Raw genomic sequence first — 15,176 nt, 5'->3', positions numbered from 1 at the left:
TTCGTTGGAGCTCTGATACATGGAATGACTTGATGGTCCAACTAAAAAGCACTCGAATGTCAAGAGTAGATGTCAAACTTACTTTGACGTCTGAGTATTGAACTCTCCACATATAGAAAAAAATATGCATGTATATGTCGGTTTCGTGACGATTTGCTCTTCAGATGTATGAGTCTTGAGCATTTTCACCAACTATCAGTCGATCCAACGAACGGGTTGGATTCACTAAATGGAAGGCAGTCTTGCTCCAACTAGCGAATCCCCGCTGTATTCGCGCTGTTGTATTTTGTACAACACAGGTAAAAAAACCTTTTGTGCGATGTTTTCAAAATGAATTGTATTGTGTTGCGATGTTTTATTATGCATTTTAGTTGCATTTGACGTCAACTGGTAGTTTGTTGAAACCTGTTTTGAAAGGGTCATTAGGCCGAAAATTGTTGGTAGTTCTAATGAGCCGTAAGATCGAATGGATGACTAACAGGGATGGGTCAGCACAATTGGCGTTACCTGGAAGCCGCCAAATGAATTTTCAGGTCAAATTGTTTGGTACTTGTTAGACCAGGATACTTTGCATAACCTGAAAGCCCACAAATAGAAAGAACAGCCTTTGATTAAAAGAAGGAAAAACTACTGAATACGTTAGCTTTTTGAAATAGTAGTAAATGATCAAATGTTATTTCGGCCTATCGACCTTTTCGGCCTAACGACATACGGCCTAAGAGCCTGCACCCTGTTGCGATGTTTTATTATGCATTTTAGCTGCATTTAACGTCAACTGATAGTTTGTTGAAGCCTGTTAGTTAACGAACTTTAGTCTATAGGTGTCCATTAGGTTTGGAGCTTGTTTAGAGGGGTTTTATTATACATTGATCAGAGCTGTAGCAGTATACGATAAACATTCTCTCATAATCTGCTGTATATTATGATTGTTACAGAGAGTGATCCCTAATTAGGGGGTTCAAAATATTGTTTTACTACACACCGCTTATCCGATTCAGATTCAGATTCTAAGTGTTCTTCCATCATTTGGATTCACAGCATTCACAGAATTCGTTCAATCGGTCATAGTGTATGTCCATTTGCTTTTGAGAATTAGTATTGAACTGATACTGTTAGATAAATTTATCAGCTACTACTTTGCTGAAGATTGTATTCAAAGTGGACGTTTCAGCAATGAAGAAGAAGTATGTGTGTCTTTCAAATGTCAAACTGATAGTCATATAGGCCTTTTCATGTGACAGATCCGTCTATGCATTTGTTTACATCGGTGGAGGACCTGTGCCAACACGGGACTGTCATTTCCTTAGAAGAACTGTCAAAGAGCTTCCCGATCAGCTGATTTGAAACGTCTTGTGAAAAGGCCTATGATCGATAGTGTTTCTGACAGATCGTTTTCAAAAAGAGTATGGCGGCGCATGCTGTTTCGTAAACAAACCACGTTTACGCGCAATAACAGAATAAGAGAAGAAAGAAAGGCTCTTAATAATTGATGGATTTTTATCTTATCAGTGTCACGTAGTCAATTATTTGTACATTACCTCAAAATGGAGTTAGTTGCACAATTCTGGAACTTGAGTAAGTAAAACTACCGATTGAGTAGAACAACTGAGTGAAGATAACATCGCAATGTAAATAAAGTACATAAAGAAAACATCGCAGAGTCACGGTTATTTTTTGTTAAAGAATAGTGATGCGATAACACCTGACCTGTAGTTGAACGTGCACTTATCGAATTTACGCTGTAACCTGTTACTCATCAGTGATCCGTCATCGCGTTTTTCGGTAGAAAAAAAATCTAAAGTATTGTGACAAACATTTGGAAAGTGCACATCGACATTGGTAAACAATGGCTTTTCACGCTCACCAATACCACTAGCAGAAAGATCTAATATTGATCTTCTTGATAGTGGTATTAGTTTGCGTGGACGGACTAAAAAGGACTCAACAGCAACGTTTCCAAAAAAGTCTCAAGAGTTCTTTGGCCCCTTCCTAATGTTTGTCTAGAATAATGGTCCGTTGTTTGCGTGTAAAGTCTAAGCGTTTGATTTGCTCCCTCAAGCTACAATCTACACTCTTGAGCTCCTATCGCTCCCAGAAATCTACTCTAACGCAACTGTTGTTCAAAATGGCAGATATCCAAGAATCGTGTGGAAAGAAAAGCGACAGCGAAATGGCAGAGTTGAATAACTAGAAGAACTGTATCAACAGGCAAAATATTATATCGACTGTCCAATACTGAAAGGAAAGTAGTTTGTAAGTGTGGCGTTTATCGGCGAATAGCGTAGAAGCATTGGTATGTGTTTGAGGGTAACTACAGTATTCGAAAGTGTTGTCTTGTTTATGCGAGTAAAGGGGAAATATTCAAGCAGCTTTTACAGACGGGGAAAGTGGCAGCAAACAAAAGTTGTGCATTGAGGTTTTAAATAAGTAGCATGTGTTTTGTGTTAGTGTCTGTTTCAGTTATTGAATCTGGTGTTGTTCTGAAGATAATTAAAAAAAAAAAAGAAAAAAGCATATAGGGTTTGCTTGGATTCTAAGAAGATATTACGAAAGGTTTGTTTGCTGAGTAGTCGATACATTTGTTCGTAGCTCACTAATGAGATTCAACTTACACATGAGGAAAGAAAGCGATAATCGATCTATACATAAACATCAACTCTTAATGAAAAGAAGTCCCATTTAATCAACAAAGAAAGCAGTTGAAATTCGACTGATAACCATAAACCATTCTTCGTAAAATGTTTATATATATTTGGAGAAGCTCATTCATTTTGCGTAATGTTGCATGTTGAGATTATATGATAATTATAAACATAAGTAGCTGTTCGGGTGGCATCCAAATGGACTTTTTTTTTGTGTGAAGCAACCTTACGATAAATATATTCAACATAGTTCGGGAACCTCGTTACTCACAGTAGTGGCGTGTAATGGGGGGTTAGTATGTGATGTTTTTTTTTTGAATAAAAGCGTGAGCAAATAAATATTCGTTCTTTTTTTGTGGCAAATCTGCGGAACGGATAATCTCTTTTCAATTATGGAAATAATAACGGCTGAACAATGCAGTTTTTTTATAACTTAAGTGCGTAAAGGTGAGGGTGGAGCGTGTGTGATGTGAGGAATATTCAACGTGAGGGGCGATAAAAAGCTTGCAGGCGTACAATCATACTACGAGTTGTATTCCAGGCGTGTTTGATAGGCAAAACAAAGAAATGATCTACACAACTAAAAGAGTACAGTAAAAATACCTTCAAATAAGCAAATTGGAGTTACTTTCAGTAGTTGATTTCATCGATTAAACAAAGGAAAAATACAAATTACAATTTATGTATATATAGCTATGTGCGGTTTTCAATCACAATCAAGTACAACTAAAAGGAAAACTATTATCCAATAATGTAACAATTTTACGGCAATCTTCACAAAAAGTAGCACAACAAAATTATGTAAACTGAACAAAAAATGCAACAAATCTTAAACTCTAGATGATTTATTCAGCATTTTTACTGTTTTATATAATTTTCATTGTTCACATTGCGTGGGACAATCTAAAGTTAAGTATAATGTATTAGTAGTAGCAATCTAACGCTTAGCATTAAACATTTGCAGATTTGTTTTTTTTTCTCAAAATTTAAGTTGGTTTATGTTCAAGATGATTTGCGACAATCCACTACCACTCTACATTTTTGATCAGAGGCTGTTTTCCCGTGTGTTTTAAGCACTTTGTCACCTTCTTCCAAAACCTCCTACAATTCCATGCAGTTTACCTTCGACCTATCAATAATTTACAAATCGTGGGGAGGAGTAATTGTCTACTGGTTCTTGCTTTTATTTTGTATTACCATTATCAATGCAAATAGTTTTACTATCAATGATTGTTCTAGTTATCGTCTCTCTTCCTCTTTCTCTAGCTCACTATGTAGATACGCGTCTACCAAGAATACTTTTAGCAATGGACACTAGGGCTAAACACTATTGACTGTTTCGAAACTACAGCTGAAAATCAAATCATTTATTTCTTGCAAATCGCATAAATGAGTTGGCATAGTATGTGTAGTAATTACGTGCAAAAATAGTAGTTCGATTTTTTTTGTTCATCATACATGTACAATTATACGTAATGTAAGCATTCAAGAGCGTGTATTCTGGGTGGTTTTTGATTACTGGTGAGAGGATAACTATTTTAGTCACTTTTATTTCAATGTTTCAAGCGGTCATATCTCTAGCGATACAGCATTTTCCCCAACATTATAGGTAACACATTGTCATTACACTTTTTTCGTTATCAATAGCTGTTTGTAGCAATAGTAATCGTAGTAGTAATTGTAGCAGTAATAGTAGTAATAGTAGTAGTAGTAATAGCGTTGCTCAGTTTTGCGAAATTTTCTTTGTATGATTGAACAATATTATTGTAAGTAATCATGGTTTCATTTATGAGAGTTTTTTTTTCGTTCACCATTCATTAAGTAGCAGCAGTTGCAGTTATAATAGTAGCGGTAATAGTGTTAATATTCATTGTTCTGAAACTTGTTTTGATGTGCTGTACGTCAAACTACCACGAAGAGGCTTAAAACGTGTCTGCTTGAAAACCGTCATCTTCATCCCTAATATTCTTTATGCTTATCAACCTACAGCAAATCCGACAGCATCTCTATGTATTACACAACCTTTTGATTATTTTCGTCTGTTTTATGGTAAAATATTTGCTGAAACTTACGTCCTACTGTATCTTAGTTTATAAATAACTGTTTACAAAAGTATCGAGTAAATAAGTTTAAGGAACAAATCTAGTTAAATGAAAAACTTATCACAACAATGTTTTCATTCAATTCTATCAATTATGTACAAAACACCTCAAGAGTGTTGTTGTTGTCTCTACACCCCTACTGGTATAAAAACGAAACACAAAAAATATATAAAATGCACTTCTAGGTTTGTTTTTAAAACGTCTAAAACAGTTTCACTAACATGACTACTAGTTCGAAATTTGATTTTCAATATTATTATGCTCATGGTCAAAAACGGTTACGCGGCTGCGGGAACGAAAAAGAAAAAAAAAAAACGAAACGCCAACCAATCAAACCAAGGTGTAAACCTCATCCCGTTCGCAACATCCTCATATGTGTGCGTGTGACTTGAAGCGATTGAATTGCAGCATGCTTGTGTAGGTGTATTGGTGAACGCTCTCACACGGGCGCTCGCTCTTCTATGTGCTTGTATGTTTTGTGAAGCTATCACAGTTCCATTGGTTTTGATTTTTTTCAATCATATACGCAAGAGTTTTCATTCCTTCCGCTTCCATCCATCACTGAATTCCGAAACCAAAAACTACCCGTATAAATAACGTAAACGAATCGTGTTAACAACAGAACAAAAAAAAAGTGAGAAACTATAGCGAAACTGTACAATTTTTAGGGTTCAGCGGAGAACCTTGTGTGAGTTGATTTTTAACAAGAAAAAAAAAAAGAATTGCACTTATCATTAACTAACTTATTAGACTATTAAGATAAAAACTGATGCTATTCTTAGTTTACTTAACCGTACTGACAAGATCACTCAATGTTATCAAGTGTTTTCCAAGGTTTGTGTGTTAATCTTACGTTCTATCCTTTATCAAACGATGCTATCGTCGAGAAAAATATACTTTGTTTTGTTACTTCCGATAAAATGGTGTTACTCTTCCTATTAGGTTTTCATTTTTTCTTGGTGAACTTCTTTGTGTTATCGTTCTTAATGTTCAGTGTGTTTTCAGGCACTATCATCTTCTCAATTTCTTATTGTTTTAATCAACTTTTTTGCTTCAGCTCACGACGATGGTTCGCTGAATCATGGCAACGATTAGTGCGAGATGGATGTGTTAGTGTAATTCGGGAAGGTGCAGATGTAAGTGCTGTTCTACGCATGGCAATTTGAGTGTTTGAGTGCGGTTTGCTACGGCTGCTGATTGCACTTATGAGGTTTTCATCTTTTTGTAGGGATTAAGTACGACTGCACTGCCGGGGGTAGCACCGGGCGTTGGTACTTGTTGTACCTGGGGCATTGCCGTCAGGTTAGTCGCAGGCATAGCTGCATGCATGGGGGTGCCGAATTGGTAGCCACCGGCCGGGAAGGACGGGTACATTAGGCTTTGGTTAAGAAACTGTTGCTGAGCAGCGAATGCGGCTGCGTAAGGGTGTTGGAAGTTGGCCGGCATTTGAGGACGTAACATTTGCGCGAAGGCTGCTTGTGGCAAAATGGGCGGTGGCGGACGCGTAATGGCCGGAAGCATTGACTGCTGAGGAGTAGCAGCTGCCATAGCTACGGCAGGAGTGCTAATGCGAGGTGGTGGATAAGATGGGGCAGCGGCTGGTGTGGCCACGGCGGCTGCAGCTGCGTACGCCGGAGTCTGAGGCATGACTCCGGTTTTGTTCAAGGCAACTCCCGTGTAGCTGAGAGCGGTCAGTGGTTTACCGGTTAGGGCATTTGAAGCGGCAGCCATTTTGAGTGCATTGGCGTAGTTCTTCTGGGCAACTTCCTTGGCTAGATTGGCGGCATCAGCGTAGTGTGCTGTGTATTGTGCAGAAGCAGCGGCGGCTTGATTCGCTTGTGCAACGGCAGCTGCCTGGGCGGCATATGACTGCGCCTGTGCTTGAATGCTAGCGAGACCAGCGGCGGTGTTATAGCTATTAATGTGGGCAGCTGTCGAGTAGGATTGTAGCATTGCACTGGTGATTGGAACCGGGACCGCTTGGGTTGTGGACGCAGAGGATACAAGCGTCTGAGACTGCGAGCTAGACGTGCTGGTAGTTGGAGAGGTTAGTAGGGCATTGCTGTTAGCTTCGCTCAAGGTTTGCTCATCTTTATCGCTGAGGTGAGGCTCGGACTTGATGCTACTGAGGTCGTTTTCCGAGTGCATTTGACCGTTGGCAAGATGGCTTAGGCCTGTACCGATTGACGAAACCGATTGCAGTGAGAGTGACTTGACGAGTGTCGTATTTTTGTTATTTACTTTGCTATTGTTGTTATTAATATTAACACTGTTACCACTACTAGTATAGTAACTGCTGTTGGTCAAAATCGTGCTCTGAGCACTATTACTACTACTGGTATTAGCAATTAGGGTTGCTGTGGATGTTTGTGGAACATAAGTAGCAGATGTGGCTGAAGGACTGGGTGTTGGGTACTCACATGACACTGGCACGAATGGCTGCTGAAGCTGCATTAGCTGCTGGTAGGTCGTTGCACCAGGTTGATAAACCGGGATTCCGGACTTGTCAGCGGCGGTACGTTTGTATGGGACCATTCCGGGAAAAGCCTATACATTTAATGGTAACACATGGTGTAGTTTTCGGAGCACACAGGTGGGAAAGAAAAAAAAAGAAGAAAATCCATGTAGTGAAATAGGTTAATTCAATCAAAATGCGGTGCCATTGTTGGTGGCGTTTCTTGCAAGAACTATGATTGGCAATCAAATTTACATAAATTAGCATAAGTCTATGTCATACAGAGAATTGTTCTAGAGATACTATAGTGGTTCAAAGAGATAAAGAGATAGAAAGATAATAGGGAAGGTACAGGTAGCTATTCAAACTACAGCGTCTTGCATAAAGAGGGTTGGTTTTTGTCTCTCGATATATTAGTTCGCAAAGTTTGAAGCCTTTAGCCAAGACACCAATTCTCATTACGTTTGGAGATCACTGTTTTCTAGTACCTAATCAACCTTATTAGATTTACCAATAATGAACTAATGGGCAGTGTACGATTACTAACATGGTTTGCAGATTAGCAAATGAATGGTAAACTAAATGAACAGAAGTGCTAAGGAGAAAAAAGATGAACAAAACAAGGAAATATGCACGGTTACTTACAAAGTTTTCATAGTAAAAAGATCCCATCGTTTTCATGTCCATCTGGTGGGTGCGAATGTGCAGTAGTAGTAGTAGTAGGAGTAGTTTTTGTTGGTGTTGCGATTTCAGTAGTGGTAGTAGTAGGAGGAGCAGGAGAGAGGCAGCACAGACATGTGCGATGTGTTGTTGGTGGGTTGTGGTATGTTGGTGGTTCCCATGGTGATTTGAGTGATAGACATTTTGCAGCACGCATTAATGCACACACACAGCGACAAGAGCGCAACATAGACACAAACAAGGATTTCGGGAGAGGAACGGGAGAAAAACGGATTGTGTGTATTGGGAGTTTATTTTTCGTTGTTTGTGGATGTGTTTGTGTTGCGATACGAGAAGAGAGAGAAAAAGCGAGAAAATAAAACACTCATTAGTTAGGTGTACAGACAGCGGCGCTAAATGAATAAATGTTTAGAGTATTTGTACAAAAAATAAAGAATAATACGGGAAGAAACAATGAGTAGAACAAATGATAATTCCTTAACTTATGAATTCAGTGTTTTTCATAATCCTGACAATCTGTATTAGGATTACTTTCGTTATTTTTTCTAAAACTAGTATTTTACATTGTTTTCGGTTTGCTTTCTGATCGATCGTTTTAAAGTTGCGAGGATGTTTGCTCCAGCGGTGTTTCAGCGACCCAGGTAAACCATCTTCGTCATTTTGTCGTGAAAATTGTACGCAAACGCGGGAATTATGATGAAAACAGTTTCATGTTTATTTTTATGATTAAACCGTTAAAAAATGATAAAGCACACGATAGCCACATTCAAACAGTTCATTTCCACAAACACCATCACGCATCGTAGCTTGAATTGCATTCGCTCGCACGCACACACCCTTGAAGCTTATTTAGGCATGGATGAGCTTAGCGTTTGCTTTGATCGAACACCACTGGCTGTGCAGTGATAGTGGCAGCGCCAACTATGACGACTGCTATTTGATTTTGGCAGTAGGAGAAGAATTGCGCGCAAAAAACTAATCGAAACCATAGATAGCGGCAACTAAAACATGAATTTCACTCGGACGCGCAAAACAATGAAACCGAATGCGTTTTGATGTGTGCGTATGCTTACGAGCATACATACTAGCAACTTTGACTCACTAAAACGTTAGCTGCATGGAGTTCAAGTTTCGATGCCGAGTCTCGCTACTCTTTAGCTTTCAGATCAAAAAAGCAAACTTAAACAAAATCATGCGAAGCTACTGAAATTTATATATAAATTGGGATTTTGAATGGGGAACTGTCAGAATTCAATCTCATGTTTTCAAAACTAGGAAAGGAAACAACAATCAATTTCGAACAGGTCTTGAAGTTAACAAAAAAACTATTGTTAGAAGTAACACGAAAAAGGGACAAAAAGGATATTGAAGATCACTAGTTTGAGGGGGCAAGGGCACGTTTCATGGTAGTCAGGGGGGGCTGGGATCGGTGAGAGAAACAATGAAAACAAAACGGAAAAAAAGTATAAACTAACGCAAGTACCATTTGTATCATGTCACTATCGGCTGCACGCTTTTTGCCAGCCTCCAGGGGAGACTGGCCGAGTGGTAATGGCGTCGAATTGACAGCCCCGGCAGATGGCGGTGGTGGCGGCGGTAGGGTGCCCATGGTAGCGGCGGCGGCAGCGGCAGCAGCGGCAACAGCAGCCGCAGCGGATACAGGTGCAGTCTAGAGGTTTGTTTTTTTTTTTTGGGGGGGTTTCATTTGGTGGAGCGATGTTTGAGAGTTTTTTTTGCATCGAGGGGATGGTGGATGGTTGGTGGATTGTGCGTGACGAGGGGTAGATTCGATTGGTTGTTGTTTTGCGGTTCGGAGCAATCAGGGAGGCAAATGAAGGGGTTTATGTGTTTTGTGGTGATGGTTTGAGAATAAGAAAAAGAAGCATAACAAGCATTTAATTTAATAAAGTATTTTGTTGATGGAAAGTAAGAGAAAGAAATATAAACAGAAAAAAGAAGGTAAATCAATTTTGAATAAATATAAATTTGGACCCCTTGGTTCTAGGGGCACGAGTGAATGGTGTAGTAGGCGGGATCGTAAGTTAAAACAAAACTGATGTGAGTGAATAGTACGGTTTTAAAAAAAGCGCAGTCTGCAAGTAAGAGTTTTATAAGAAGCTTCCACGAAGCGCACAATATGTACATCTTAGAATGATACGCTTTGCTTTGAATGTAATGAGCACGGTTTTTTGTTTTCATCATAATACGGTAGAAGCTGTATATTGTATATCTTAGAGACAAAGAGGAATCGAAGATTTTCTAGGCGTTGAACTTTCTGTGGACGGTTTGATTATCGCATTCACGACGACTCCGTGGTGTATCGTTAGCTGATACCTTAGGGTTTCTAGAATATTCTTAATTTAACTTACTTCTAGTGACTTATTCTAAGCATTTTATTGATTATTCTTGTATGCAGCATGATTGAAACAGAATTAGGTATGGAAATGTGAAAATGGTTGGAAATTCATTTGACGAAGAAGATTTGGGTTAAGTTGCTTCAAAAATGATTTCATTTTAGACATTCGATGTAGTTACATTCAATTTTTGTTTTCGTTTTTTTATTTTCTCAATAAGAAGAGAAATACATTTTAGCTATAAAATATGTAGTTTCCCTAGATCAGCAAAACTCTCAAAACAGTTACAGAATTTTTGTTATCTGAACACATCGAAGTAAAGACTACGAATAAGCAAAAGGAACACTCACGGGAGCTTTGAGAAATTATTTGAGATCCAAAAACACCATGAATGTGATGTAATATCTTTAAAAACTTTACAACCTCTTGGCTTAATCTGTCCAAGCGTCTAAAGATTGGACTCGGAAAAAATGCGACACATTGTTTTGGGTGTAACTTTTTATCGCGTGGGTAAAACTTAATGAAATTTTGGGTAATACTAGTTTAGGTTGTTATGTTTATGTGTGCACTGTGTTATCGTGATCTGTCAAGTAGTTTTCAAGATGCATTCGAAACAAGAAGAGCTACTCAAAGAAGGCGCCGTAGATAAGGCAGTGCTTTAAGAATAACCCGAATCTTTCCACCGGAGAATTTGACAAAAAGGCCAATTCGTCGGAGTGGTTCGTCCAGCAGACCAAGAAGCGGGCTGGGCTACGTGTTTTTTTAAGGTTAGGAAGGCACCAAACCGGACTGACAAGCAAAACACGTTCCGGAAAAGTTCCGACAGAGAACGATGGACGAATTCGCGAAGAAGTACCTGTTGTGACAGGCGATGTATGAGTGCAGACGGTACAGCAAGCCGTTCGTTACAACCGGCACTCTAAAAGGGCAGATTTATCGAGAGGAATGCTGGCAGAATAGCTGGCTGCCCTTCCCGAAGGAGGCGAACCTGTCAAATACACCAGAACTTCGTCCGATCGAAAAGTTTTGGGCGATGCTGCAGAAGCAGTTGAAGAAAATCGGAAAAAAAACATTCAAAACTGATGAAGCTTTGAAGAAAATCTTGGAGAAATTGTGTAAGACAGATGAGCAAAGCACAAGATGATCTCATGAGCAGTGTTAAGAGAAAAGTTCGAGCATTCAGCTTGGAGGAGGAAATTCAATAAATAAATTATTCCAAAACATAGATAGTATTAAGTAATTCAATTCCTTAAAATTTGAGAACTATCTGATTCAAAATGAATTTTTGGTGATCATCTACTCCAGTCTTCAGTTCAAACGCACAAAGATAGTTTTATTCCGTTTCAATAAGGTACTGGAAAACTGAAGCGCATTGCGCACATGATAAGTGCGTCTAGAACTGCGGGGTTGCGAATACGAGTGCGGTATCGATCTGGTGCCTTCACCGCATTAATTTGTCATAATTTGAAGAATAAGCGCGCTGAAGCAAGTTTAATATTATAATATAATAATATTGTTATTGGAAGACTTATGATAATAGATTTATTTTTCCTTTATGGGTTCATGACGATCAATATGTCCATGAGATCCACTTTTATAAAAAGAACTTTAAGCCTGATGACTCCTTATAACACTCAAATTCAGACGAAAGTGTAGGAAATAAAATACTACTTGAAAATGTATTAAACTCTATATCGTTTGCATTATGCGTTTTACCATTTTAGGCGGTGTTTTTCACCTTTAGCAAACCGACATTTCTTTGTGACATTACAGTAATCAACGATTAAGAGCTTGTGGATGTCCTCAAAAGGGAGTCTCTTGAAAGGCGCTGTTTGTGACATTCGTAGAGTAGGTAGTGGTGCTCGAGCTACCTCACGAGAACCGCATGTGGCTTTTGAAGTTATTTTAGAATACACCAATTCACTTCTTATGATTTAATTTTCAGCTTAAGTTCCCAAGCAACAAAAATTTCGGATAAAGGGCATGTTTTGGCCTAATTTCAAGTAGTTAATCTAACTTCAGTTTACTTAAAGTTCGTTTAAGTTGCTTATGATATGAATCTATGACAAAAGGTCGAAAGACAAAAGGTCGAAAGGACAAAAGGTCGAAAGACAAAAGGTCGAAAGGACAAAAGGTCGAAGAACAAAAAATAAGGGACAAAAGGTCGAAAATCTTTTTTCAAAGAAGGAAAAATTTCCCACCATGCAAATCGTTTTCGACCTTTTGTCCTTTCGACCTTTTGTCTTTCGACCTTTTGTCCTTTCGACCTTTTGTCTTTCGACCTTTTGTCCATAAACCTTATGATATTAACCTTCAAGTAAGAGAGAAGTTCAATTCAAACATTCTAGTTGTTGACAGGGTCATGAGTTACTCTTTTGAGAATCGAGTTCTGTTGATATCCGTGGCGTTCTCTTAATAAGCGAAAAAGTTTCACTGAAACTAGATTTCCACCAAAAGTGAACTTTGGGGTTAGCTGCTTAATCCGTTAACGCCCAGCGTCCTAAATTGAGGACAGTGATTTGCGCAAATATCTTGAAAAGGACACAAAATATAATGATATTGTGTTTGGAGAACTTATTCATAGGCCTGATATATTTCACTCAGTGGCGCTATTATGATGTACCATGATTAAACGTACCTTATACCTGCACATCCAACCCCCTGAAAAAGTCAGAAGTCCAACTTTGACAATGCATATCTCTGTTGTTTTTGACGTGATTTCAAAAATTCTTGCAGCAATTGAATCAAGCAGCATGAGCATGAGCATGATTGAATCAAGCAGTATTCAAAATCAACGTCCATTTTTTAATGCTCTAAATAATATACTTAAATACGCCTACCCAAAGTTTCACGAGACGTTTCAAATCAGCTGATCCGGAAGCTCTATAACTGTTCTTCTATGAAAATGACAGATCCGTGTTAGCACCGGTCCTCCACCGATGTAAACAAATGCATAGACGAACCTGTCACATGAAAAGGCCTATTGTAGAAGTGTAGTCAAAAAGTTTTACACTCAAAATTTGTTTTACTCGAAAGTTTCACACAGCGCTTAACGTTTTCAACCTGTCTGCATGTAAATCGAAATTCATAGCGATTATATCTACCTTTTTTGTACAAACTTGCTTGCGCCATCTTTTACGTCGGTATGAGAAAATTTGATAACTGATGACGGGGTTGGTCGTATAATGGCTACCGCTTCAGCTTCATCCCAGGCCCGTCCCTTTCTTCGTACTTTGTGGTTGTATCTCTCACTTGCTTCTACCTTCCATTCTTAATCTATCACACTCAAACTATTTGTTCATAGCAAACGCTAGAACCAGAGACGGAAAAGTAACCGTTTCCCTAACGCTTCCATTCTTCCATCATTATAGCACGCCTATTCTTACGCCTGATACATAGGCAGTCTGCTAATCACAAAAGTAAATCTCTCTGCCAGGCCTTTTCCGCAATCCATACACTTCCGCATGAACTGGTGTAGATGTAGTCGGACTCCGCGGTCTACAGTGGGCCAGTATAAGTGCAACATCAATTCCTCCCCCTTCCCTACATTGGTCTGCATTCTGACGTGGCAGGCGCCACGGGCGGCCAACCAAGCTCAAGCTCAAGGTATGAGAAAATTTGTGAAGAAGTTGTGAAAAATCAATCAATTTTTATATTTGACGCGTCACTATTTTGGCGTTGCTTCTGTGAAGTTATTCATAGCTAAAATTGTACTGAATTGACGGTTCCAAAACATGTCTTACCAAGTCCATAGGTTAATAAATGTCATAGGTCATACCGACATAAAAGATGGCGCACCCTGTAGAAATTTTGAATCACACTAAAAAATCCACCAAAAATCATCGAGAAACACCACAATTTTCTACCTCTTTGCCTTTAAATCAATATATGAAGCAATATACAGGAGCTTACATGTAGAAATTCTGTGAGCATAAAAAATAGTCAATTTTGGCACTCTCAATTTATTACACTAGAAAAAATACTTATTGTTTTAACTGTTTGCCCATTAATTGAGTTCCAAAACAATGACATGTAGTTTTTAACAATAAATTTGATTATTTTTTAGCAGAAAGAGATTTTTTTTGGTAACACTTAAAATTTCTTTTGGCAAAATATTACAAGAAACCCTAGTTCTCAACTTGTACGCCTGTAAATTGATATTCAATGGCATTTATTTGCTTATAGTGAGCCCATGTAGCCCAATGATGACCAAGTTCAAATAATTTAAAAGCATTTTCATGAATAATCATGAAGAAAAGCTATCGTATGACGTTTTTAAGAGTGAAAACGAAAATGGCCCCCAGTCACAGGTTCCCTGAGTAACGGCCAATGTGGCCAATGATCCTTTCAAATATATTAAAAGACTTCTGATGAAAAATAATGAAGAAAAAGCCCTCGAAGCACTTCCCAAAGGCAACCCGGTGATACCAGAAACGGTCCATATAGCCCAATGCCCAAAAACTCACTTCAAATAATTTCAAAGTCTTCTCATGAAAAATCATGGAGATAAAGCTGTCGTATGACATTCTTTGAGGTGGAAACGATAATTTCCTCTGTCACCGGTTCCCATATGATTTCAGAAACGGCCAATCTAGCCATCGATCATTTTCAAACATTACAGTAGTCTTTTCATGAACAATCATGAAGAAAGAGCTGTCGCACGACCTGTTTTGGCGAGAAAATGCAATTGTGCCCTCGAAGCAGTTCCCTGAGGGCATCCCGGTGGTTCCAGAAACGGCCAATGTAGCCCAATGATAACCCAATGACCCACTTCAAATAATTTCAACAAATTTACTTGAAAAATCATGGAGAAAAGCTGTCGTATGACCTGCTTTAGAGTGTAAACGGAAATGTCCCCTGTCAAAGGTTCCTCGAGGGCTCCCTAGTAGATCTAGAAATGGCCAATGCAGATCCTTTTCAAATATATTGAAAGCCTTCTCAT

General features: G+C 38.7%; 2 protein-coding genes and 1 long non-coding RNA gene across 15 annotated transcripts in view; all 3 read right to left on the bottom strand.

The window, feature by feature from the left end:
* Positions 1 to 15,176, bottom strand: part of LOC5571120 (protein muscleblind) — a 353,898-nt gene that overhangs the window by 38,946 nt on the left and 299,776 nt on the right. For 8 of the 13 annotated variants that reach the window (XR_002501876.1, XR_002501877.1, XM_021851941.1 and 5 more), the window contains 3 exons: positions 9,364 to 9,549; positions 7,845 to 7,886; positions 7,165 to 7,291 (listed from right to left, as the gene is read on the bottom strand). Coding sequence is in view for 11 of the 13 variants with exons in the window: in XM_021851941.1 (XP_021707633.1) it covers positions 7,165 to 7,291; positions 7,845 to 7,886; positions 9,364 to 9,549 (355 nt within the window). In the remaining 2 variants the exon portion in view is untranslated. The remainder of the gene's footprint in view (positions 1 to 7,164; positions 7,292 to 7,844; positions 7,887 to 9,363; positions 9,550 to 15,176) is intronic. The other 5 variants (XM_021851938.1, XM_021851945.1, XM_021851940.1 and 2 more) reach the window with 3 other exon arrangements.
* LOC5571121 (ice-structuring glycoprotein) lies at positions 2,482 to 7,158 on the bottom strand. Its single transcript, XM_021851947.1, has one exon. It carries the CDS (start codon positions 6,890 to 6,892, stop codon positions 5,948 to 5,950), a length of 945 nt encoding a protein of 314 aa, XP_021707639.1. The 5' UTR covers positions 6,893 to 7,158; the 3' UTR covers positions 2,482 to 5,947.
* On the bottom strand, positions 12,242 to 13,489 carry LOC110678716. The gene is made up of 2 exons (XR_002501878.1): positions 12,532 to 13,489; positions 12,242 to 12,280 (listed from the first exon to the last, which is right to left on the bottom strand). It is a non-coding gene; the product is annotated as an uncharacterized LOC110678716 (long non-coding RNA).

This window comes from Aedes aegypti, chromosome 3, assembly GCF_002204515.2.
Source record: "Aedes aegypti strain LVP_AGWG chromosome 3, AaegL5.0 Primary Assembly, whole genome shotgun sequence".
Taxonomy (NCBI): Eukaryota; Metazoa; Arthropoda; class Insecta; order Diptera; family Culicidae; genus Aedes; species Aedes aegypti.
The sequence above is the reverse complement of the archived record's forward strand: the minus strand, read 5'-3'. Positions and strand labels throughout refer to the sequence as shown.